At 39.4% G+C, this 27,620-nt stretch overlaps 1 protein-coding gene across 11 annotated transcripts in view; it reads left to right on the top strand.

Moving 5' to 3' along the window:
* The window catches only part of BACH2 (BACH transcriptional regulator 2), a 327,244-nt gene that overhangs the window by 79,089 nt on the left and 220,535 nt on the right, over positions 1–27,620 (top strand). For 7 of the 11 annotated variants that reach the window (XM_019743255.3, XM_019743256.3, XM_074333302.2 and 4 more), the window contains exon 2: positions 2,573–2,685. In XM_019743255.3, coding sequence (XP_019598814.1) covers positions 2,677–2,685 — 9 coding nt within the window. In that variant the 5' untranslated portion in view covers positions 2,573–2,676. The remainder of the gene's footprint in view (positions 1–2,572; positions 2,686–27,620) is intronic. The other 4 variants (XM_019743258.3, XM_019743259.3, XM_074333304.2 and 1 more) reach the window with 1 other exon arrangement.

A 27,620-nucleotide genomic window follows, 5' to 3' on the forward strand; every position in this document is an offset into this window, starting at 1 on the left:
ATTGTACATATTTTAATTCTATAGTATCTTGAAATGAAGGTACTTCTCGCCCAGTGTCTACTCCAGCATGACAGAGAATTATTTTTTACTCTCTGCATCGAGTTTCCTAATTAAGAAAACTACCACTCAGTTTAATGTCAGTACTAAATGAGAGTATAATATAAAGTGCATTGTACAGTTTTAAACATACAGCTATAAGATAGTCTTAGTATTTTTAAAGGGATTTAATGTTGTGGACATTAAAAGGTTTTCCTTTAAAAAAAAACCCCACTGGCAGTCTGCAGCGATGATCAACATTGTTTTTAAGCTCCTACATTAAGAGTCTACATCCTCTTAGGCTCTGTGAGTGACAGCAAAGAAAAAGAAATTTATTCACAATATTTATTAAGAACTTTCTATGTGACTGATATTTCCCTTAATATTAGCCTGAGAATTTTGGTGTGACTTTGTTGTAGAACCAACATGCATGAAAATGACCTGAGAACCCTTGGGGTGGGCATGGGGGGGCCACGCAGGGAAGGATCCATAATTAGTGTGGTGCAAACTAGATCCCCACGTTCTGAGAGAATGGGGATTGTGGCATCACTGGAGCAGGGTGGAATTTCCTTGGGGGAAATTATGTTCAAGAATCCTTGTCTGTTTATTATTATCTTCGTGTGCCCACCTTTCCTGTGTTGATACCAGTGTGTACGTTTGAATGGAATTGTGACATCAGGCATCTTTGTGAGACATTTGGACAAAACACTCCAGTGAAGTGCTGGGCCACAGTTTTCAAATGGATCAAATACACGTATTTAAAAGGAAACAACATGTATAGAGTTCTGCTTTACAACTCAGAAGTTCATTATCATCTGCTTCTGGAAATTCAAGAGTAAAAGTTATATGCCTAGTTTTTTCTTAGCCACTTTAAGAGTGGTGAGAATTAGATACTGAATTTCCTTGACTTTGAAGCAATGATATCCAGGCATCATGTACATATGAAGGTGTTTAGATGTATTTAGGCTACAGAGTTGGAATTCCAGGGTCTCTCCATGTTGTACATCATTGTTAAAATATGCTATTGCTATGACTGAGTGTGGTATTTTCTTTGGAATCGATGTGTCTCAAATAGGCAGGGAGTGATCTGCAATTTCCTGTCCTGTCTTTTTATTTATAAAAGGAATTTAATAATACTGTGTTCATGGGATAGTAATGTGTGGAGTAAACGTTTATCTTTTGGAAATAGAAATTGTAATATCATTGTCTCAATGGTGACAGATATTAATATGAGTAATACAGCCTCTGTCCTCTGTGTGTCCTCGACTCAGTTCTCAGCTGTGCCCAGGCCTGGTGTCGTTCTCCAACAGAGAAAGGCTGATTGTCTAAATCACTAAAGGTGATTATGGTACGCTAGTGGGGCTATGAGTATTTTTCCTTTTCCTGTTGGACATTTTCTATATTGTTATTATATCATAATTAAAAATAATATATTTTTAAAGGCACTGCAGTTCCATTTAAACCTCCAACTCCAGTCTTTATGGAAAGGTTCAGATATATAAATCCTTCCTAGATGCAATCTGAAGAAATAATGCAGAAATTAGATGATTATAAAGAACCTTGTAATGTTTTGTTCTCCTCTTCACCCATAAACATCTTTCGAAAGAAATGGCTACAAATCTAATTAAGTATTCAAAGATATTTTCTGTCTGTTTCTCCTGAGTATTTGACAAATAAGAACACTGAAAACCATACAATAACTGTTTTGGTGTAAAATGTAATTCAAGTAAATAAAATACCTCCCTAACTAACCAACAACATGGATTAAAAACATGGACCCTCATTCCATTTGAGGGGGAGTTGGATTGTCTGGTTCATTTGGCCCTTGGAAAACTGATTCCCTGAATTCCCTTATGAGATACTGCCTCCCAAGGAGCTCTGGGGAAAGTTCTATCATCTCTTAAGCTCTGGCAATGATATAGTCAGACTCCAGTGAATGCCGGTCTGTTCCTTTATTCCTTGTGGGCAGCAGGGAAGGCATTGAGGTCTGGCACACAGTAGGTGCTGCTCATATGCTAGGTCCTTTCCCTCCCCAAAGAAGTCAAAGCCTAAACTAGAAACTCTTAAATAGCTGACCTCTCTGGCTTATTGATCTCTATATCCTCAGTACCCAGCACCTAAGAAGTGCTCAAAAATTAGTTATTGAATGAATGAGTGTTCTTGTTCCTGCGTATCTGCGGTCACTCTGAGTATATAATAGGCAGCTTTTCCTTGGCCACTGGCACACTCAGTGTCTGTGGCCTCAAGACTCTTGATTTGACTCGCTAGACCTGCATTGTCCAATATGGTAGCCCCTCACCACATATGGCCGTTTACATTTACATTTAATTAAAATGACACACAATAAACAATTTCGCCCTCAGTCGCACTAGCCACGTTTCACATGCTCAGTAACCACATGGGAGTAGCAGTTACCATACTGGGCAGCGCAGACATGGAGCATTGCCATCAAGGCAGAAAGTCTCTTTGGAGACGGGGCTGCTCTGTGCCTTCCTGGGCGCCCGCTTATGGATGTCCTTTTGGTTTGTGTTCACAGTGCAGCTGTCTGCTTCAGGACGTGAGCTCTACGGGAACAAGGAGAATCTTCACCAACAGCCTCGCCGTGTGACATGTCTGATCCCTCGCTTCAGTCCCTGCAGCATGAACAAGGTAAGACATGCTCTGCGGAATCAGCTCTTGTGTCTTCCTTGTGGTACCCTGGTTTATTTCCTGGGTGTGTAATGTCTTTCCATGTTGGGAGGAGGTGGCTTCTCCTGCAAGAAGCATTCGAGAGGTGGGAGAGTTGTGTCATCCCAGAACACAGAGTTTACAGGCAGGGTCACAGGAGCTGCTGGCCGCTCTGTGGTTGTATAGTCCTCTGGAGGTGTCACTTGTGTTTGCAGAGGTCTCTGAGCCGCTGAAATGTTGGTTGTTCGGATAGCTGTCTTGATATGAATATTGGAAGATTAAGGCTCTGGAACCAGATGACCTGGGTATAAATATCAGCTCTTTCAGATGCTAGCCTCAGTGACCCTGGGAAACTGGCTTTCCTGCTCTGTGCCTCAGATTCCCCACCTGTAAAATGCTAATGATAATGGTACCTACTTCATAGGGTTGTTGCAAGGATGCAATGAGTGAATATGTGCATCGATGCTTAATGTAATGCCTGTCCACATTATAAGCTTTTGATAAATATTTGCTGTTGTTGTTTTTGATGTTGGGGACGCCGTTGTTCCTTAGACATTGTTGCTAAAGAGTCTTCAGTGCATCTGCGACATTTCCACTTATTCCCTGATTGGTTCAGCAAGCAGCAGTTGATAACAAGGTGGGCACTCTGGGGGTGAACGATGAATGAGGCTTAGTTAGGTCTTGCTTTCAACAGGTGACAGATAATTTGGGGGCAGTGTGGCTGGTGTTCTAAGGAAGTATGTACCAGAAGCTCTGGAAGCTCAGACGAAGAACATCCCGATTTGGGGGGATCCGGAAAGGACAGCATAGAGGAGGTGACATTCTGAATTCGATCCTAAATGATAAATGGTCATTTCTGGAACCTAGAAATAAGGCAGGGCATTCCAGGGAAAGGAAACAGCATATGTTTAGGGACAGAAGCATATGATAAAAGTCTGGCATGTTTAGAGAACAACCAAGGGTTTGGTGCCATGGAGGCGGGATTTCTCAAACTGGACATGACTGACATTTGGACCAGATAATTCTTTGTGCAGTGAGAGGCTGTCTTCTGCATCGGACGACGTTTAGTAGCGTCCTCTTCCCCTCCTTTCAGTTGTGACAACCAAAAATATCCCCAAGATATTGGCCAGTGTCCCTAAGGGGGATAAAAACACACCTGGTTGAGAATAACTGCACTGGTGGAAAATGGCAGATGTGAGCATTCTGAGAGCCACTGCTGGATTTAAAACAGGGAGAGACATTTCTGGAGACCTGCAGGAAGAGTTAAGTTACTACATAATGTACGCTTTGTGATGGAGTTGGACAGAGCTTTTACATGATTTGGTCTTAAAAACAGCTTCTGGAATCCTTAGGCTTTGGGAAAGCCCACTTACCTTGTTGAAATTCTTTTACTAATTACCCCTTTCCAGTGGTGATTTTTCTCGTAGCCATCTGTTTGGCCTTCTCAGGGGCTACCGCTTTCCCCCATCTGAAAATATCAGGAAGAAGTAAGCAATTCTTTTTTCTGAGAGGTTTTCATTGAGCTAAGGCAAGCCGAAGAGAAGGAAACCTTGTGCTGACTCCCCCTGCAACACACACACACTAGCTTAAATGCTTACCTGTGAGCAGTCTTTGAGGTGTGAGCTTTTGGAATATTGGAAGGTGGGCAAGTATTCTGCCCCAAGGTCATGATTGGAGGGTGGAGAGGAGAAGAGATCCATCATTGTGGTTATTGCAGACCTTGGCTTCTGTTAGAGCGGGTTGTACTGAAAAGCTAAGACAACTCTTGGGAAATCTCTGATTAGCACACAGTCTGCTATGACAGCCCCGCCCTAAGTTTCTCCAGGGCAACTCAAGACCTGATGTCATGATTTGGCTCCTGACACATAGCTGGGAAGCAGACTCCTTAGAAATTTCAAATGTCTCAGTAGGTGTGTCTATGGCTTGGTAAGTTATGTTCTGCCTGAGTAGCCCAGTGAGTGCGTTACTTTATATTACAGCATTTTAAATTAAAGTAGTGATTAAGCATGATGTGTAACCATCATAGCATTTTTTTCTTATGGTTTTCTTGGCATAAAACAAGGACTAGGTCACCTTCTTGGCACAAATAAAACCAGAGGATCATCTCATCAATTAGGATATGTAAGTTAGAATGTCGGAAATATTTTTGTGGGTATGAGTGATTTTCTAAGTAGATGTGTTCCTAGAAAGTTGAAGATATTTGAATTTTTCACGTTCTATCTCCTTGGACATATACTGGAATAACTCCCCTTCTTTCCCAAACCCCAGCTAGCTGATGGGACACTTAGTTAGGGAGGTGTCAGAATGAAAGGGTCACAGCATTACAGGGTCCAGTCATTCCTGTGAAGGGCCAGGGCAGGTCTGAGCACAGGCATTGAGAGCTGTCTTTTGGGGTAATCAGAGATGACACCTCTAGAAAACAGAGGAATGCCTCCGTCCCCCGTGGCACAAGGGATTGGCAGTTTGATTCAGTTGACAGGGCTAATCTTTTGTAAGTGACCTGCAGTCCATCAGGGAGGGCCTATATTCCTCATGTTCTTGAACTTCTCCTGTGCCTGGGTCCGTGGACACACCATGAACGGTTGCAGTTCCAGCTCTCAGACAGCTTGCATGCTGGTGCACGAGTGCTGGCAACAAACCGAAGTGGAAGTCATCTCCCAGGCACAATGCCCGTCCTAAACCTGGGGTCATTTCCTAAGGCTAGCATCCATGCAGTATGTCAGTTTGATTCCCAACTCCTAGGGTTTATACAAAGTAGATAACCTCACACTTACTCACCTTTTTACTATTGTAAACAGGCTTTAATAGTTGTGCATTCTGGGCTTTATATTCTAACCTTGCATGTTAAAGAAATTGTGGTGCACAAATCTTCCCAGGGTACTCAATCTCTGTGGCCCTCATGCAGACTTGAAGACCATCTTTCCAACTTCCCTACGCTCCTTAGATCTTTTTGCAAGAGCTGACTTTCCAACATTTATAATTAGGGTGTAACTTTAAATTTTGTCAAAAGTCTTCATCCTGTCTACTTTCTTGGTCATTCCCTTGCTAATATGTGTGTATGTGTATATATACATACATATATATATGTATGTATGTCTATATACATACATATATATATATATATATATATATATATATATATATATATATATAATTAAATCTTGCCAGTGAGGATTGTTTTGTATTTATTTGTGTTATCTATATGTTATTATGCTGTAAAGAGAGGATTTCAGTGGGAAGCAGGTTGGACCCGATGGGATTTTGGAGAAGCAAATCGGATAGGACAATGTACATTCGTTACATACCACTCTGTAAGTTCACAAAAGCACACTAAGAGGAACAGTGTTCTACTCTTGAAAAACCTCCCTTCCTAGCAGCAACCTTGGAATTCTGATCCTAAACTCTTTCCCTTTTGTCATGAAGGCATAGCACATGCCATTTTCTGCCTTGAATTTATGAGGACACTCGGTCTAATTGAAAAACAATTGATTTTTCTGTTACTACACAGAATGCTTCTCTTCCTCTTCCCACAGCGAAAAGGAATCTTCTTGAGAACCGTTTCTTCCTTGTTCTGTTCAGATAAAGCCAGATCTGGTTGTTATTGCTTTGGACAAATACCACAGCATCAAACGGACTAGGGTAGTGTCTCCAGTCTCTCTGGGTGGGTGGATGCCATTGTTTTGCTTCATATCTGCCCAGCCGAAGTTTTTTTCTCTGAGTATTTTCCAGTATTCAGCACTGTATCCTACTGTACCAGGTTTGAGGCACTTTCACCTTTACACTCAGATCAATATCTCTACAGTCAACTAAAAAGTAAAACTGAAATTTAGTTTCTGCCTTCATTTAGAGGTTTTTGTTTTGTTTTGTTTTTGTTTTGTTTCTTACGTTGCAACTCCTTAATGCAAAGCAACGGAGCCCAGAACTCACTAGCCCTGCCTCTCCTACCCAGCACGTAGCATATATGTAACTCTACGTGATTAAAGATCAGCTCTTCCAACACATATGTATCAGGTGCCTGCTAAGTACCTCGCAGTGTGCTGGCAGTACCGCACTGAACAAAACAAAAGTTTTGCCATCTGAAGCTTCCATTCTGGCCAAGGTGGAGAGAGTCATCACATCCCAGAGTTTTAATACCTAAACATAAACTTAATGTCAAAACTTTTTCCATTTTAAACTTCTGTCACTGAAAGAGCAAGTTAACAGAGCCATGAGATGCAGTATAAGGCATTGACATAGAATAAACATACACGATCTCCCTCTTCCCCTTTCTAGGACACTCTTGGTGGTTTCACCAAGTGACCAGACTTCATTTCATAAGTCTCTCCACTGTTATCTTTCTGAAGGCCATGGCCAAGTCCCCCTTGTGGCAGATTTTAAAGAAATATCACACACTTCAATAACAAATGACATGAAAAAAAATATAAATAAACATTAAATGATCTTGGAATAAAGAAGGCCTTATTAATTTCTGGTGGCAGAAATTATAAAGGAAGAAAATGGATTTGACTATGTCAAACCTGACAATTCCTTTCCATCAAAAGACATTCTGAACTATCTCCTCAAAGACAAAAGACAAGCCAAGGCAGTATTTACACGTATGACAGCCAGTTAACTCAGCTAATTTATTAAGCGTTCTTACAAATTAATAAGATCAAGATGATTATCTTGATAGAAAGTAGCCAAAGAACAGAAATATAAAAATAATAAAAGAAGAAATGTGATCACTAAATATATAAGAAAATGTTCAACCTTGACAGTTATCAAAGAAATGCAAATTAAAATGATGAGATGGCATTTCCTACCTATACAATTGGTGAGGATATATAAAATTTACTCGGTGAAAGTAGGAATGAGACTATCAGACTCTCTCATGCACAGTGAAAGAACACATTTTTCTCAAGAGGATTTAAATGATGTGTACCAAAGCCTCAAAAACTCACACTCCTTTTGACTCAGAAATTCAATTTCTAGAACAGTTACTCAAATAAAATTGCCATGGATGCATATAAAAATATAGCTAAGATATTTATCACATTATTATAATAGTAATTTTTGAAAGGTAGTAACCATGGTACTAGCCATACAGTAAAAATTACCGAGGGATGGAGGAACATTTAATGACATAAAAGGATGTTCTAGATGTATTGTGAAGACGGCAAGTTACATAACAATATATGTATCGTTTGATCATTATTTTGCTTTTTAACAAAGGTGCACATCTGCCCACAGAAAAAAGATAAGAGCATGATCTTCTTTTTGCTTGTATGTTCTAAATTTTCTTTAGCCATGTGCATTTTCTCACACTAAAATCCTATTTTAAAATAAAAGACAGTAAATTATCTTTAAGATATGAATGTCGCTGTATTTTTCAAGTATGCAGATAAAAAGACGGAAAGGATGTCGCCCAGAATATTATGCTTTTGTCAGAGGGTAGGTCCATGGGAGGCTTTTGTTTCTCTTTTGTAAAAAAGTATTTTTCATTATTTTTGACTCTCCTACAATAAGTATTTATGTATATGATTCAAAATCAGGAAAAAAAGCAAGTTTTTAAAAAATAAATAGTATTTTAGCTGTTTCACATTTGAGATGCAACTGGGTGAAGATATTTAGTGGGCAGATAGAAAAGAGACAGAGCCTTTGGGGAAAACAGAGTTTTGGATTTAGGAGTCATTCTGTTGTACGTGTTACCACGAAGGAGCAATTTAATATACTCATGATTTGGGGGCAGTAGTAAGTAGAGAAATACTCTAGAAAAAGATACTGTCTTTTATTCATTGACTAAAAGAAATATTAAATGGACATTCTATCTTCTTACTCGGTATGTCGCATTTCTTCTTTCAGCTCTTCAGACGTTGTTGATGCATACAGGTTTAAACCAGTGTTTCTCAAACTATGGTTTGGGAGCACCTGGGGCTGGGGTCCACTCACAGGCCACCTGCAAGGTCAAAACTATCTTCATAATAATACCAAGACATTATTTGCCTCTTCCACTCTCTCGAGTATACAGTCCAGTTTTTCAAGAAGCTACATAGCATGCAGTGACATCGTGTCTGTGATGGCTGTTGGGATGTGTGCTTGTGTTTTTGTGTTCCCCAAATTTCTCAGTTTTAGTGTTAACCATGGCAAACATTGATAGAAATAACTGACGTAAACAGAAGCCTTTTAGGGTCTGTGATAACAGGAGTCTGACAACCACCGAGCTAGACGGTGCCTCCATCCTACTCCTAAGAGTCCTTTACTTTAAGAAGGTGGGCCCTGGGCTCTGAGCTGTGACTGCCTGCATTGTAGCACATCTGTTCTCACCTTTTCTGTCTTTAGGGAAAAACTGCCCTTAGTCCTTATTTTAGAAACTTCATTTTTATGGAGTTTGTGAGGATAAGTGGAAACTTTTGGGCGTAAGGCCAGTGTAGCACCTGTGTGACATGTGAGCCGATTTCTGCTGAGGTGGGGTAGATGGAAAGGGCACTGAGCCCTCTGGTCTCCTCCCATGTATAGCACACTGGGACATGCAGTGAAATTTTAGGACGCAAATAGGACTACAATTCCCTTCTGAGAGGTATGGGAATGTTGATTTAAAATAAAACTCACCATGGAGTCCAGTAGATGGTTGGTTTGGTATTAAGTAGAGAGACGACAAATTTGAAAGAATTAACTGAATATGCTGTGATCATTTGTCCTTAAAATGTGTGCATGTATACAACATGTGTGTGGGTAAATATACATGACATAAACATGCTATTTGAGAATTGATTTGTACGTTACATAGAAGTCTCTCTTTCTACGGTTATTTCTACTATGGAAGCAACATCAGTGCTTCTATTTCAGTCTGAAGGCTCCTGCTCCTTTCTGCTTACCCAGAAACATGCTGTAGTCGGTCTCTCGGGTGCATGCTCACCTCGGAATCTCAGAGCAGCGCATGGTGGGGCAGTGCTTGGTGCCTCCTTCTGAGAAGCACTCTTCATGATCCAGGGTGTCAGCTGAAAATCCGAAGCTCTCTGTACAGAGAACTTGAGCATCAGATGAATGATTGTGCTGCCGCACCTGGGAGTCGGCCCGAGTCCGTGTCCGCCCACTGCCGTCATCGCATGAACTTGGCAGTGCCTGGACTGGAGGGTGCGGTGTCAGTGGCCTGACTTAACAGCTTCTGATCATGTCAGAAGAGGTGAAGGAGAATCTGAACAGGTAGGAGGTAAATTAAGCCTTCAGAGTAGAAAGGCTGGACTTCGGTTTAAGACCATCATGGCCCCAGAGCAGCAGGAGGGATATGTTTTGACATGACTGTGACATAATTTCCCATCTGAGAGACCTGGCTGTGAATCATGATAAGCTCTTTGAAATATGGTCACAGCTACTGACCATAAAACGGGTTTCACTTGGAGGAAAGAGGATACTCCGTCCACTTTGTCCTTTTTAGTGGCACTTCACACACAGTGTGATTGTCAGGTTTGGAATCCTGTTCATCCTTATTCCTTGAGGATTTAAAGAGGAGTGCCCAGGATTTTCTTGATTAAAGCAAGTTTTGCTTTTTTTTTAAATTGACAAACGCTTGGTGCCAGCCTTCATGTAGAGCCGTAATTGAATGTTGACTGAACTGCTGGGCTCTCATTCTGCATCACCATATTGAACTAAGCCCGCACAGCCCCACAGCATAATTAGACAGGCCCTCTGGACACAGGATGTGTGCTGCGATTGCTTTCTTTGATGCTGGTGGTGGCCGGGTCCCTATAACAAATAGGCCAGTGGATTCTGGCCTTCGTGCATTTTGCAGAGGAAGGCTTCTGTCTTCCTTCTAAGTTCTCAGCTCTGCCCTCAATTAGTAGCCCTTGATGGATACAATAAAGTTACATCCTATTTAGTGAGTTGGTGATTAGAAACATGACTAGTTACTTAGTTATTCAGTGGCTTGCCCATGTTTAGAATATTAACAGTCAACTTCATTTGCCTGATTTGGCGACTGTGTCATTTCAAACAGTGGAATTGCTGGGTATGAGGGGAAATACATAACTGAGAGATTGCTTCCAACCCAGTTTATTAATTTGAGTACCTAATATTTTAAATTGCTTTTTTCCCCCTCCATTTTTGTGATTAGAATCCTTACAATGTGTAGCTGGTTTCTGGTATTCTTTCCAGCTTCCTATTAGCTTTTGTCTGTGTAAAACATTATTCTTTTCTATAAGATGTTTTCAGAGAACATTGTGCTTTTGAATATAGGGACGTCATTGGCGTCCTTTTTTAAAAAAATAGAAGCTCATACTGTGTGGTCAAATTAATAAATGTACTGGATAGAGGAGAGATGCCTATGTAGAGTGTTAAAATGATGTACTTTGCAGAAATTCCTCAGCTAGTGTTCAGAAGACATAGTTCTAGTCTCTCATAAATGACCATGTTTGTAATGAAACATTTAGGTTTGATTAATCACAGCTTATATGTTCTTCTGGTTTATTTGGTTTTCTTGTCTTCTCTTTTGTTTTTTATTTATTTTATTTTTATGAAATAGTTTTGTAACTTCTTACCGCCCTCAGACTTCAGTGGCGTTATCTTGAGAGGCTAGTTTCAATTAGATATAAATATAAGCAATAGTTGAGGTAACCAACCCTAACCAGAGAGGTCAAGTGTCATCAGGTACCATAGGGAGCAAGGAGGACCTGTTCATCAGAATGGTAGGAAAACTGCAACAACTTATGGAGGGAAAAAAGTGGAGTTGAAGTGAGCCATACCTGCACCTCTTGTTATGTCTTCAGTCCACTCCATAAACAATTTGTTGTGACAGCTCTAGGCTGGGATTATGACATTTCGGATGAGGTCTGATTATGGCTAAAAATAGACATGGGTATTGACGATCAGAAGAGGAATATTAAACAATAGAAATTTTGTGAAAGACTGATGCGGTTTCATTGTAATAATTTCCCCAAAGTCACATTAGTAATGCTGCTAAATACAGACTTTAATAGACTTTAATAATGTGTACTTTAGAGGCCTGATACACAAAGGAATAATGTATAAAACATTCATTATGAAAAATTGCTACCTTTTTTATTTAATAAGAAAGCCGTTGAAACAAAACCATTCCTCTGTCTATGGCATTATGTTCCTGGGTTTTAGCAGGCTGGAGAATAATTGCCACCTTCTTTTATAGGTTTTCACCTATTCTAATCAAGTTGCAAGCATATTATTCATTCCGTGAATGAAAATGGGGATTTAAAAAAAAAAAAAAAAAAGGACTTGCCTTGGCTGGACCCCTGTTCACCCTGTGGCTCAGCCGCTCATAATCTATGTGCACTTGGGCAGGCGCCTTAACAGCAAACTCCATCGCTTCAGTCACAGATGGGGATTTTTCTGCTTACCTCGCAAGGTCGTTGTAGGAGAAGTTAAATGTTGACACAGTGGAGGCTTCACATAATAGTTCCTCAATAAATGCTTCCCATCACGATTCCTTTGTACATCTGTTTCTCTTTATATTGCTTGTTTCTATGGATGACATCTTGGATCAGTCGTGGGGGAGCTGGAAGAGGGTCGAGAATAGGAAAAAGCAATTAAAAAGAAGCCTCAGTAAGCAGCTCTGTCGCCAAGCCTTGCATTGGATTTCAATTTGATTTTAATGTGCTGCTGCTGAGAGCCATGCTGTTGAAAAAAAGAGAGAAAAGTAAGAAGCAGATGCTCTTGGAAGAACAGTGGGGCATTTATCTCTTTTAATGAGATAACATCATTAGAGTGACAAAGTGCAGCGAATCGATACTCGAAATGGACTGATGCTATCTTCCCAGAGTGCACCGATTGTCACACTTCACAGCCTTAGAATCTGCTGAATCACGAATTCTGTCTTATCTGTTATTGAAGCCACTGCCTTTGATCTCACAGAATAGATCCACACCTTAGGCATCTCCATAGGAGTAGGAAAGCAGACTAATTGGATAAATGAGAGAAATCCAGGGTGATGTATAAATTGCCCTGTAATCAAGGAACCTCAGAGAAAGAAGGTTGGGCTTCTTTTTGCCCTTAACTTCTGTATATGGCTGCACGTCACCCGCTCTCCTGCTCTCTGTCTGCTTCCTGGTGTAATGTCAGAAACTCTAATCATGTCAGACTGTGACACTGACAGCCCTGACATTCACAACAAAGAAATAAGGAGGAGAGAGAGGCAGAGGGGAAAGGGGAAGGAAAGCAGCGGGCAAGCATTTTTTTTTTCTTGCACATAAAATGTATAGCTGCAAAATAGCCAACGTTCTGGATAGATCACATCCAAGGAAAATTAAAGAAGGAGCAAGATGAATTCTGATGGAGATAAAATTGGGCTGGGAAGATTTTGTGCTATTATTTTTCCTTGTTTTCAACCCCCTCCCCAGTGCGTAGCCTGTATTTTAGTTCCTGTGGCTGTGATTTCTTCTCTCCAAGGGGGAAAAAAATACAGCATTAAAAATTTTTCCCTTTCTATTATCCCAGTTTTTCTCTTTGAAACAAAGCAAAGTTAAGTGCCCGTCTTAGCGGGAAGTGTGGGCTAAGGTTTTCCATTTTATTAGCAGATCCCCATAGTTTACTCTGAACAATGGCTACATCAGGAAAGAAGTCATTGGTGAGGGGTGTTTTCTGACTGTGACAAAGCTGATGAGGGGATGGTTCAGTGTCACCCTCTGGCCACTTTGCCCTTGGCCTCCCCGGCACCTGCCTGCTGCAGGAAATGCTGATGCTACCTGGCAGCTGGAGTGAGCTGACTGTGGCCAGGTCTTCAAATACCTTTGAGGTTTCTCTCTCCCTTGGGTATTTTCTCTATTTGCAGTTGTTCTGGTGAGTGGTCTCCAGTCTCCGTCTTGGATCAGTCATGACCTGGAAACCTGCTGCCATATCTCACATGTGTTTTGAATCCAGATGCTGTGACCTAAACTGAGCTCTGAGCTCAGGCTGAATCATCCTAGCTTTTCTATAAACAGGAGAACCCAGCTGCCAGCTCAGCTTTTGAGGTATTTTGAGTTACAACTTCATGTCTTAGCTAGGATATCTCTCCTTTTACTTTTTCATCATGCAGGGAAAAAAAAAAACAACAACAATCAAAAATTGGAAAATGATGTATTGATTCCATGTTAGTTATTCTATCATAAAAGAAGTACACTTTTTGTCTGAATTTGAGGGCAGAAGGTGTTACATAGTGACTTCAGATTCACTAAAAATATTAATTGAGAACTTTAGAAAAAGCTGAGACCTCATTTTACAGTATTGTTGTCCTTAGTACCCAAATGAAACTATACATTTCGGCCACTTAGGAGACATGCTCTTCTGAATTTGCAACAAAGTTTTTAAGTGAATTATAACATAATTTAAATTATGTATAACAACCTTGACATTGTTATGCTTGTTTAAAATTCTTGAGGAAATTCTATTTCTACTGGCAGAGGAGGGTAAATTTGTATCCTGGGGAGGATTAGGGATCATTATGCCAAAATATCTTCCTGTAAACTCAAATTTTCTTTGAAGTTCCTTTGTATCCTAAAAATTTACACAGATGTTATATTGCTCTCTGTGTTATATCCATTTTTTCATGTAAATAGCGTTAAAAATTACTTGCCAATTAAATTACTTAATTAAATCTTATATTAGGTAATTTAGCTGTTATAATGAATAAGTCCTCAAAATTCAGTGGTTTGATACAATGAAAGTTTCCTCTGTTGCTAAAGTATCAGTCCAGGTCTTTCAGTATCAGTACAGGTCTTTCTGATCAGTGAAGTGCTTTTATTCAGCAGTAATTCAAGAATCCTGAACTCAGACTCCTTCCATCTCTGGCCTTATTATCTGTATTAGGTTTCTCGGCTGCTGTAACAAAGTTCCACAAACTGGGGACCTTAAATCACAGAAATGGATTGTTCCGGATGGAGGTTAGAAGTCTAAGACCAAAGTCCGGGAGGCTTGGTTCCTTTTGAGAGCTGTGAGGGAAAGATTTATTACAGGCCTCTCTCTTTGGCTTATTGATGGCGGTCTTCTCCCTATCTCTTCACATTGTCTTCCCTCCATTCTTGGCTGTGTTCAAATTTCCGCTTTTTATTTAAGGACACCAATAATGTTGGCTTAGGGCCCACACTATTCCAGTATGACCTCATCTTAACTAATTACATCTGTAATGATCCTATTTCTAACGAAGGACACTTTCTGAGGGTCAGGACTTCAACATACGAATCTGGAGGGTGTGACATACTGTAGCCCATCATGCTGTCTTTGGAGGCTTATGAATGTCTGCATCTGCCTGGTGGGAGGGGAAAGAGAGCTGAAAAAGAAACTCACTTCTTAATAACCATTGCCTTGAAGTGACTCAACATCTTTTCTCTTCATAGTCCACTGGTGAGGACGAGTCACATGGCTCCCGCTGAATGCAAGGGTCCTGGAAAATATAGTCCCTGATGGAGCAGTGACTGCGAAATGGCCCCAGACACATGTGTGTGCCCATGAGCCGTTCCATCTTTCTAGGAAAAGCTGTCCTGTGTATCTCTTATCTGCCAGTGTTTCTGAGAGTGTCTGTCACACTCGCACTGAAAGAGGTTTTTAAGAATAGCCAAGTTTGAAAATCCCATTCTAGCATGACTAGGAATGCTTTTCAATTAACACTCCAAGTATTTATGTGTAAATGAGTGCTTGCAGCTTACTGTTTTGTTTTCTGAAGTACCGTATTTTGCCATGTATAATGCGCACCCACGTTTTTGGCGCAAACTTTCAAGGGAAAAAAATCTTTCGTTTTAATTTTTTTAATTCACATTTTCATTTGTTTCTATATTATAAATGAATTTTAGCATTTATTTTTTTAAATATATTTTGGTACAAGAAATTTTATGTAACAAATAATAACAGAACACAAGAACAGATACAAGGTACAAGAAATGTTATGTACCAGTAACAAATTTACGATATTTACCCATCATAGAAGGACAAGAGCTCTTCGTTGTTGCAAGTTCATCATAAGTTCAGCAAAACCGATTATCGTATTCCGGGGTATTATTTTGCATACAGATATCATTATTGATTTCTAGAGTTACACTTTTAACTCATAAGCATAAATAAAAGAATTAAAAACATTTATATAGATAAGGAATTGGTACTACCCATGTATAGTGCACATCATTATTTTTCCCTCACAAATTTGGGCAAAAAAGTACACATTGTGCATGGCAAAATACAGTAATATATTCTCAAGAGAGTTTTATTTACACTATTAATGGGCACTTTTTCTCTTTATGAAGCTAGTGAAATCCAAGTTAATAAGGTTTTACTCTTGGCCAAAATTTTAGCTTGTGGTTAAAATGATTTCCTACATTTTTTAAAACATGTTCTATTATTACTGAATATGTTCTATTATTACTGAAAAATGATATGCATACAAAAGAAGGAAAAGAAGAAATTATGAGTGTACAGGACAATTATATACCCTGCTGTGCTTATCTCAAATGGCTAGACTTTAGTACTTCATTATAAAAGTCTTGTCTCTCCTATCAGGTTAATTATTATTTCGAAAGTTGAAATGTGGGTTTTATAAGTGACTAAGTGATTGTTTTATATGTTCCTTTTCAATTACAGTAAGACGTCATGACTTTTCTACATTTAGAACTGCTAAAAATTATTTTGATTTGCCTGTTGAATAGGTTTATTCTAAAAAAGGACTCAAGAAAAAAAATTCCACTGTTAATTTTTGGTTTCTCAAAGTAATTTGTAAGAAATTTTCCATGAAAAAGATAGTGATAGCAATTTGAAAAGGATAAGTAGGTACAGCCTGACAACGTGGTAGGTAGCGCAAAAACACATTAATACTGAACCATAATATTTAATTTAAGATTTTAGTCAATGAAGTTCTATATCAAGAAACCATTCTCTTGCTGTTTTATTGTTCTATTACTTTAAAACACTAATGTTATCTAATGATTTAAAACCCATCAGTGATGCTATAGATTTCCTTTTGGTCAAAAAACCTGACAGTAGTATTTTATTAATAGTAAAGATAGTCATTTGAAAATGGCCTTTTAATTTTTAGTGGTTATAGTTTTTAATATGTCAGAATAAACTAAAGCAAGTATTTGAGTCATTTTAAGAATGAATTAAATCCTCATTCATTTAGATGTTATGAATTCAGATTTTTGGAGAAGGGTCTAGGATATTTATCCTTTGAAAATATTTCATAAATAACCGTTACAAACATACCTCATTTTATGGCACTTCACTTTATTGCTCTTCCCAGATTTTGCATTTTTTACAAGTTGAAGGTTTGTGGCAACCCTGTGTCAAGTAAGTCTATTGGCACCATTTTTCCAATAGGTTCAGGTGATGGTTAGCATTTTTAGCAGTAAAGTATTTTTAAATTAAGATACGTACATTGCTTTTTTAGACATGCTATTGCATACTTAATAGACTATAATATAGTGTAAATATAACTTTTATATGCACTGGGAAACCAAAAAATTCATGTGACTTGCTTTATTGCGGTGCTGTGTTTGCTTTATTGCAGTGGTAGAACCAAACCCTCAATATCTCCGAGGTATGTCTGTATTTTAACTATTACCATTTTATTGAGTGCCTAATGTTTGCCAGATATTGCACTAGCTCCTTTTACTATACATTATATTGTTACTAATTTCCACAACGAGCTTGCAAAGTAGGGGTATTATGCCCACTTTACAGATGGATAAACTCAGAGATGCTTAAGTAATGGGCCCAACATCACATGTCTAGATATAGAAGATCCAGTATTTGAATTCAGATTTTATTGACTCCAAAACCCATGCACATTTTCATTCTGTCACATTGCTTCATAAGGGAATATTTACTGAATTGAATTTGAAATATAGTCAGTGAATTTGCTAAGCCAAAAGTAAATGCAACATCCAGGATGAATGTTTTAGTTCTTCAAAGAACAAGCCATTTGCAAATGAACAAATTTAGTAGTTGGAAATGAGTTCCATCTAATCATTAAAGCAGGTCTCTAAAACTTGCTAACACTGGTAAACGGCCACTTCCTAAATAAATGAGCAGTCTATGATTCAGACAACCATTACATGACTAACAGAATTCTTTAGAACTCAAGTTAGGTTCCTGAAAACTGGTTTCTAATTCATGCTCTCACACCTGTCCCCTTTCTGAATGTGTCAGGGTTATGCAGGTTTTATTGATTCACTGAGGCAAACACAGAAAAAAGGCAGCTTTAAACCATGGGTGGGCCTGGCCTGGGGGGCAAGATAAAGAAAACCTGCCCATTTTCCAGTGAGAAGCTCAGCTAGAACCCTAAGATAAAAGAAAGGTATATTCTTCTTAAAACATTTCACCTTTTCACCTTTCCTAGCAACATGCTAAGCCTGACTTCTGACGAAAAGGATGATTTAGAGTTTTGAGAGGTGTCTGCGCCTTCAAAAACTTCATTTTCAGTTTCATCCCATTTACCCAGTTCATGGTTTCTGCTGTGTGACTGTGGCCAAGTCATATCACCTGTTTGAAACTTGGTGTCTCCATAGGTGTGAGGAAGCAGTGGGAGTAGTTTGGGAGTTGTTAGCCGAGTCTCGAGTCTTAGCTTCAGTTGGCTTCAGGGAGTGTAAAATGCTAGAAATTGAGTCCAGTATTTGGTGTGCATATGCATTTTTCTGGAGAAAATGGTCGCTAGCTTATTACATTAGATTCTCCAGGGCTTCCGCACACAAAGAAATCAAGAAGCCAGATTATCTCTGGAGTTTGTAGAGATTCTAGCATTCATTTTTTAAAAGATTTGATTAAACTATAGCTAGCATACAATGTTATATTAGTGCTGGGTGTGCACCATAGTTATTTAACATTTATGTACCTAAAGAAGTTGATCACCAAGATAAGTCCAGCAACCATCTGACACCGTACCACGCTATCACAGTATTATTGACTATATTCCCCATGCTGTACATTCCCCATGACTTACTTGTTTTATACCTGGAAATTTGAACCTGTTATTCCCCTTCCCGTTTCCTCCCCTTTTTAAATTTTTCAATTACAGTTTACATTCAATATTATTTTATATTAATTTCAAATATACAGCATAGTGGTTAGATATTTATATAATTTAAGAAGTGATTCCCCTGACTACTCTAGTACCCACCTGGCACCATACATAGTCATTACAATATTATTGACTATATTCCTTATGCTATACCCTACATCCCGTGACTACTGTGTAACAACCACTATATTTCTTAATCCCTTCCCCTTTTTCACTCACTTCCCAACTCCCCTCCCATCTGGCAACCATCAAAATGTTCTGTACATCTATGAATTTGTTTCTGTTTTGTTTATTTTGTTCTTTAGATTCCACATGTAAGTGAAATCACACTGCATCTATCTTTCTCGGTTTGACATACTCCACTCAGCACAGTACCCTCCAGGTCCATCCATGCAGCCACAGATGGCAAGAACCATTCCTGGACGAGCAATATTCCATTGTATATATGTACCACCTACTCTTTATCCATTCTTCCATCGTCAGACACCCAGGTTGCCTCCATATCTTGGCCATTGTAAACAATGCTGCAAGTGAACATATAGATATATACATCCCCTTGAAGTAGTGTTTTGGGTTTCTTTGGATAAATACCCAGAAGTGCGATTACTGCGTCCTTCTTGGTCTCTTGTTGTTGCCTTTGTTTTAAAGTCTACTTTGTCTGGTATAAGTACTGCTACCCCAGATTATTTTTTTTTAATTTCCATTTTCATGAAACATCTTTTACTGTCTCTTTAGTTTTAGTCTGTGTGTGTCTTGTGATTTGAAGTTAGTCTTTTATAGGCAGCATATGTACGAGTCTTGTTTTCTTATCTATTCAGCCACTCTATCTTTTGATTTGACCATTTACTCCATTTACATTAAAAGTAATTATTGATAGATATGTAGTTATTGCCATTTTATTATTTATATTTTTTGTCTTTTCTTTTTTTTTTATTATTTTTTTATTCATAAAAAGTGACCAAAGATTACAAAGATTCCTTGTGATACGGGTTTGGTGGTGATGAACTTCTTTAGCTTTTTGTTGTCTGGGAAGCTTGTTATCTGTCCTTCAATTCTAAATGATAACTTTGCTGGATAGAGTAGTCTTTGTTGTAGGGCCTTGGTTTTCATCACTTTGAATATTTCCTGCCAGTCCCTTCTGGCCTGCAAAGTTTCTGTTGAGAAATCAGCTGACAGTCTTATGGGAGCTCCTTTATAAGTAACTAGTTACCTTTCCCTTGCTGCTTTTAGGATTCTCTCTTTGTCTTTAACCTTTGCTATTTTAATTATAATGTGTCTTGGTGTGGGCCTGTTTGGGTTCATCTTGTTTGGGACTCTCTGTGCTTCCTGAACTTGTATGTCTATTTCCTTCACCGGGTAGGGAAGTTTTTCATCATTATTTCTTCAAATAGGTTTTAAATTCCTTGCTCTCTCTCTGCTCCTTCTGGTATCCCAATGATGTGAATGTTAGTACACTTGATATTTTTCCAGAGACCCCTTACACTGTCCTCATTTTTTGGATTCTCTCTTTCTTTTTTTCTTCTTTTTTTTTCTGTCCTGTTTGGGTGTTTTCTGCTACTTTCTAAATCATTGATTTGATCCTCTGCTTTATCTAATCTACTGTTGATTCCCTCTGCTATATTCTTTATTTCAGTTATTGTATTCTTCATTTCTACTGGTTCTTTTTAATGTTTTCTATCTCTATATTTATGTTTCCTATCTCTTTGTTGAAGTCCTCCCTGAGATCATTGAGCATCCCTATAACCAGTGTTTTGAACTGTTCATCTGGAAGATTGCTTGTCTCCATTTTGTTTAGTTCTCTTTTTGGACCTTTATTCTGTTATTTCATTTGGGACATGTTTCTTTGTCTCCCCATTTTGTCTGCCTCCCTGTGTTTGTTTCTATGTATTAGGTAGGGCTGCTGTGCCTCGTGGTCTTAGCAGAGTGGCCTTATATAGTAGGCGTCTTATAGGGCCCACTTGTACAGTCTCCCTGGTCACCTGAGCTGGGTGCTTCAAGTATGTCCCTTGTGTGGGTGGTGTGTGCCCTCCTGTTGTAATTGAGCCTTGGGTGCTGTTCAGGGGCTGACCCAAGGACGATTTGATTTAGCAGGGCTCTGGTGCCTGTCCAGTCTGCCCTTTGTGTGCGTTGTCCTTGGAGGGGGCTGGGTGATGCTCCAGCTCAGTCTGAGGCTGGCTTCTGGGTGTGCCAGTTCCTAGGGCCTCTGAAGAGGGGCCCCACCACAGGCTGTGTTCAGCTGCAGCCTGTGCCCTGTCCAGGGCCTCCTGGCATGAGCCACAAAGCAATCCACAGATGGCCGCCACCCATACTGGGCTTGGAGGTGCCCTAAGAGTCCCAGTCATGTATCAAGACTATCTATGGCTAGTGCCAGGCTTAGGGGTTCTCAGGAACAGGTACAGGACACACTGAAGCCAGATGATGCTTGTGTGGATTTTGTAAGCCTTTGAAAGATTTTAGCAAACTCTATAGCATGAGCGAAGACAGACTGTTAATATGGAAAAGTCAGTGGAAGCAGCGTGGATGTGCCTGAAAGTTGGGTGGGGCAGGGTCTCTAGGAATCACCCAGGGCGGGGCGAAACAACGGTGTCAGCCAGGTTGATGAAGACTCAGATGTGGTGGCTGTCTGCATTTGTGCACTGGGAGTAGGGAGTGCTCAACAAGAAACAATGGCTTCTGCCAGCTCTTCTATTTGGGAGAAAGCTGCCCCTCCAGCCCTCACCCTGCAGCCAGATAACTCAGTTCCTCCCTATATGTCCCTGGTATCTTTTAAGCTGCTGCACCAGCACTGGAGCTCAGAGCCAGTGCGTCTGTCAGCGAGTGAGTTTGTGCATGGTCCCTTTAATGATTGCAGCCATTTTCAGTTTCACTCAGCCACAATCTCCGCTGGTTTTCACAGCCAGAATTTATGGGGACTTCTCTGTTTGGCACTGGAACCCTGGACTGGAGAACTTGGTATGGGGCTGGGACCCCTTGCTCCTCTAGGAGGGACCTCTGCAGCCAAGATATCCCTCCTGATTTTTAATAGTCACTCACGGGTGTGGGATCAGCCCATTCCGTGTCTCTGCCCCTCCTACCAGTCTCGAGGTGGCTTCTTCTGTATGTCCTTAGTAGTAGGGCTTCGGTTCAGCTAGACTTCAGGTGATTCACAATGATAGTTATTCTACAGTTTAGTTGTAATTTTGATGTGGTAATGAGAGGATGTAAGCACAGTATGTACCTACTCTGCCATCTTGATCAGAACATTAACATTCTAGTTTTTAATAAATTTTATTATGCATGAGTTGTCATGAGCAGGATAGGTGAGAAAATGAATGCATTCTGTATCCTTTCTGTTGTATGACATGGAAGGCAAACTTGGAGTGTGTTTATTGTTGACAATTGCTTCTCTGTTCTCTAGGTATTCTGTATACATAGTAAATGTTCAATAAATGTTTGTGGATGATGACAAAATTCTGTTATTAGCAGATAAGCAGAAAGAGTCAACCAGTTAGAAGTGAGTCACATTTTGGTGATGAATGAACTTTTTTTTTCCGGCCTGAACATTTCTTGTAGTTATCTACAATGGTAGTTTAAAGAATCACTTAAAATAGCACTTTCTTGTTTGGAATCTCATACACTTGGAATGTTGTACCTAAAGGATGTTCAGTGTTAATAGACTGATTCCCACAGTGAGGGAGCAAAAGCCCAGAGGTGAGGTGGTGCAGAGTTTCTCCTGCTTTGTTTATTTTCTTTTGTACCTGCAGCATGGTAAGCATGCTGTCCTGCCAGAGAGCCTTCTCATATGTGTCATGACTCAGAAGATTAACCAGCCTGAAGCAAGAGCCCTGTTGCTCAGCAAATAAACTGATGGGAGAATAAGAAAAGCACTTCAGCACCTCCCCCTTATGGTTGGGAAGAAAAAGAATTAAGTAGCATCCCCTATCCAACTGGTTAGTTTAAATCTAGTCAAAGCCCACTCTTGAGTGTGATGCATGCATTTACTGTACTGAAACGATATACTACTCTCCAGAAAAATCCCAATTCTGTTAAAACAAACAAAAACACCATTTCTTGGATTCTTAGATATTCCTTTCAAAAAGTCAGTGGTGTTTACCTACCTACATTATTACATCTCTCCAAAAATTACATTTCTCTTTTTCTGTTGTCGGATTTTAAAAATTTGCTTTTGACTCCTAAATATAAGTGTGATATAAGTGTGTGTATGTGTGTGCATTGCAACCATTTACTCTCTCAAGTTCTTTTTAAAATTTAAGCATCTGAGCTTTGTTTTCTTTGGAAACTGTGAAAGGAGAAATCATAGCAGGCCACAATAATATTATTTGTCTTCAAAGTTGTTATGAACAATTACTATTAAGATTTATTTTCTAGGCCAAGGCTGCAATTCAAAGTCAAGAGTAGGCAAAATGTTCAGAACTAGCCTTTGGAAACTGATTTTATTTTATTTATTTGTTAGTTAATGCTGGAAACATACTCAGAAAGCCTCCTTTCATTGAGTTATTTTCCTCATTTTAGGACCTTATTATAGTTATTTAACGTGAAACTTTCATGATTGTAAGTTACTGTTTTAGAGTTGTCTGAGCTGGATTGGTAGTATGGAGTAACTCTATCAAGTTTTTCAGTAGGTACAGAAAAAAATAGTATAAAATATATTAACTATATCTTTTGACTTAGTTTTTACTGGGGTAGATTTGCAAATTATCAGTGTCCCTTCTAGTCATGAAAGAGTACACAGTAATCACATGGTTTTGTATCATTTATATTTATGTATGTATTTTTAATAGATATAAATAAATTAGTGCCCAGGTACCAAATAATGAACACCCTCAAAATTTGAATTTCAAGGAACAGTGGCAGAAAATATCATCACTTGAAACCGAAACTCTCAGACATCAACATAAAAATGGCTGAGATTAGCTATGTGTAAAATTCCCAGAAGGTAATCCACTCAAGACAAATCTATGGTTTGTCTACTCATTTTTTGATATCCCATCAATAAAAATAAAAATACGTACAGTGTTAGCTGAACTTAACATTTTAGAAATTATAACATTAACATCAGAAGCAACAGCTGGCTGCTGGTCTGTGTGGCAGCCACCAACAAAAGTTGGGGAGACTGGAAATTGGAGAGATGTCCCTGATTATTGCAAACCAATTGGCAGCTATATGTTGCCAATACATTTTAAGTCCATAGGTTTGATCACACCCACCTAAGATTACTTGGTCCTTTGCCAGCACTTCTGAACTTAACATTTTCCCAACAGTGAGCCCTCTGGTCTCAACACTGGGGATTGGGCACTGCCGGAAGCTCTGCTCTTATAACTGCATGACTTCAACTGAATCCCGCAGCCTCCTCAGCTCTGTCTAACATGTACACAAAAAAATACTTCAAAGATTTGTTGTGAGAGTGAAATGAAATCACTAATGTGAAAGTGCATAGGACAGGTCCTAACCCATGGTAGGCTCTCAGTAAATGTTTTAATTAAAAAAATAATAATAATCAGGCCCCAGTATTATGCAGTTCTGGAAAATTATATTTTTCATTGTAAATTGATAAGTCTGGCTTTTAGGACTTGGTGTGGAATGAGCTGCCTCTATGTGAATAGATACAAATGATTTCTCTTTCGTGCCAAACTGAGCCCTCGTGGGCCTGGCCTTCTGGTGACCCGTGAGTTGGCGGAAGTAAATCCCCCAGAAGAGACTAGTTGGAGCCCTCAGCTGGTCTCTTCCACTTCATTCCTACAAAGTGGGTGTCTTTTCTTGTCAGAGTTTTATAGATTGAGTTGAGAAGTTGAGTGTTTTTTCTTTCTTTTTAAAAACAGGACCAAAAACTAAATACATGCATATACTGTAGCAAATGAGAGAAATATGAATCCCGCTCACAATATATTTTTCAGATGCTGTTAACCGGGTTTATTTTTACTTTGACAGATACTTCCGTTTAGGGGGTGCTTTCCACACACAGATTCTATTGTGCAATAGAAAATTCGGTAAGTTTTGCCTCTAGGTTTCCTCCAGATCTCTCAGGTGACCACACCCAAGCCTCAGTATTGCCATGCTCTCAGTTAGAGACTTGAGTTATTACTTCAGTAAATGATCTTCATTTCCCTGAGGAGGTTTTTGTTGGCAGAGTTTGTAATCTTTTTTTAATAGGACATCGTGCTTAATATAGGGAAGACCAACTATGTATATGCAACAGGCTCAAATTAAAAGTGGCGTAATTGTGTTTATCCATTGCTTTTTATTTCACACTTCATTAGCTCCTTGAAGTCAACATGTGGTCAAGTTAATGGTTAATAGTTTGTGCCCTGGGTTCAAATCCCAGCTCTGCCACAGAGGAGCTATGATACCTCGGGTCAGCTCCCTAACCTCTTTCTAAACTTATCATCTCTAAAATGCCGATAAAAACACCTACCTCCCAGGGCTCCTTTGAGGATTACGTTAGAGCATGTCCGTATGCACTTCTTCGCACAGCATCTGGTGAACACTTGGTAAATGTTAGCCATTGTGATGGGTGGGGAAGGGGTGACGAGAGAGTTCTCAAAAGTGGCTTCTCTGTTTCAGTTCAATACGTGCCTGGGATTTCACATTTGCCTGTCTATTTTATGATAACCTTGAAAGGAACTGACTCATTTCAGCCAAGTTTGATGCATTGTATTTTAAATTTTTCGTAAGAATATTAGCTCCAAATATTAAGTATCCTTTATATCTTCTTGAAGCTACTGCACTAACAAAAACAACATATTAAAAGATGTCAAGGTACATCTTGAGAATGACTTCACATGTTACAGCAACTGTGCTTATATTTGGGGCAATCATTGGGAAGCGCTTTAAGGGATATAGAAAACGCTTTAAATGGAAGCTGCTCAGTTGGTTACAGCTCCAGTGTTATATGCTAGTGTTGACTTAGTGCTGTTTGGGTTTGGTTTTGTTTCTTAAGTGGAACAACTCTTTGTGTGTCTATTTTATATTAATTCCAGGCGCTGAGTCAATGGTGAGTCCAGCAGTTGCATTAATATGGTGTTCAAACTCTAAGCTAACCCTTAGGATTCCGTCCATATGTAACACTGAAGTGGGCTAGAACAGAAAAAATTACAGTACTGTTCTCTCTCCACTTTAAACATGGCAGAGGGCCACTCTTCTCTATGAAGAAGCAGCTCTTAAAATGAGTTTTAAAAGGGGAAAAAGAATGTATGTTCTTATTCTGTGTTCATGTGCAGGCATCAGCAACACTAAGGAATTTTCCAAACTAGCTACCAGAAGAACAAGAACGAGGTGCATTTGCATAATCATCATAAAAATGTTCTATCTGCATTTTTAATTAAGCCAAACATTGCACTGAATTAGACACAACCTTTGCTCTCTGGTAGTTGAGATATAAGACAGAAGATACTAATGCGTATAGACATGAAGACAAATTCATGTTTACATTCTGTCAGCGTTGTAGATGGTTCTATTTTGTGCCTTTGCGGCCTTCCTCAACCCAGGTAACCCATCCGTGGGTTATCCACATCAGTTCTTCCATGGGATAATATTTTAAAAATTAAATAATGTGTTTTTCTTGACTATGAAACTAATACAGTTTCATTTTTAAAAAATTGGAAAGTATATATATAATATATATATAAAATATAAAGAAAATACAAAAATCACATATAATTCCATCAGTCAGAGAAAATTATCCAGTGTTATATTTTAGTGGCATTTTTAATGTGTCTTTTTAAATGTATCTATATAGTGTTCCTGATAGAATTTTCTGTATATGCAGTTTTGTTGTGCTGTTTTCACTTAACATATCGTTGTTATGTTTTCATGTAAAATAATTTTATTGGTGTTAAAATAGTAGGCTAATTTGAAAGTTGAGAATCCAACTTCTGGTCCCCTGAAACAGTCGTTTGATGTATAAAAAGTCAAAGGCTCATTCTAACTGTTCACCAGCCCATCCAGACCTGTTTCCGAAACAAAGCTATTGTTCACCTAAAGTGGAAACTCACCCGGCTCTGCATATTTCCTCAGGCTGGGTCGCTGTTCCGTGTCTATCTTTCCTCATTGACTTATCAGGCTCCATGCACACATGCACATTTGTTTATAGCAGTCTTCCTGATATGCAGCCACGGCGTGGGTTTTGGAAAACTGCCCAGCTACATACCATTCATACCGGCTGACATTCAGCTTCTGGGAGCTAGTTGGGTACTCTTAACTCCTTCCATCTCTGAAGAGTTCACCCTATACTGCCACTGACCACCGAGCTAACACACTCACACATTCTCTGGGGGTTTATAGTCATGCATACAAATGAAAAGGGGTGTACTGGCCCGAGCATTGTGGAAGGATTGGGGTTACTTGTAAAAATCACCAGCTCTCTGTTTGCTACCCACTTAGCCATACCCTAAACAACTGCTTGAGCTCATACTGCTTCAAACCTAAGCTGAGGTTTCTTGAAGCACCTTGGAAGCAGGTGGAGTCTGAAGGGGTTTCTGAGGAGTGACAGAGACCAGTCCCCACTTTCTAGAGGAAAAGTGTGCCCCCTGCTCTGGTGCTCACTTAGGAAGAGTTGCCTTATCACCCCGAAGCCATCCCTTTCGGAAAAGTCTCCTGGTCCTGCCACTTTCCCCCAGGAGCCTGCTCGTCTTCATTTCATTCCTCTACTGTTTCTTGTGGAGCATGAGCAGCAGAATAGAAGGCCCAGTGTGGCTAAGGAGTAGGGCGGGGATGCAAAAAGGCAGATGGAGGAGATTATGCAAGGTAGTAAGATTGCCTTTGAATATTGGACAAGGTTCAGAATCATCCCATTATCTCTGGGAACACTTACCTTTTTTTTTTTTTTTTTTCAAAAGAATTTTCCTCCCTTCCATCAAACAATCTTCCTTATTTGCAGGAATCTAAAGAGGAAATATTCACAATAATGACTACACACCAGGAAGGGGGAGCCTAGATA

Source organism: Rhinolophus sinicus, chromosome 2 (assembly GCF_057876585.1).
Source record: "Rhinolophus sinicus isolate RSI-liver-muscle chromosome 2, RSI-T2T, whole genome shotgun sequence".
Classification (NCBI taxonomy): domain Eukaryota; kingdom Metazoa; phylum Chordata; class Mammalia; order Chiroptera; family Rhinolophidae; genus Rhinolophus; species Rhinolophus sinicus.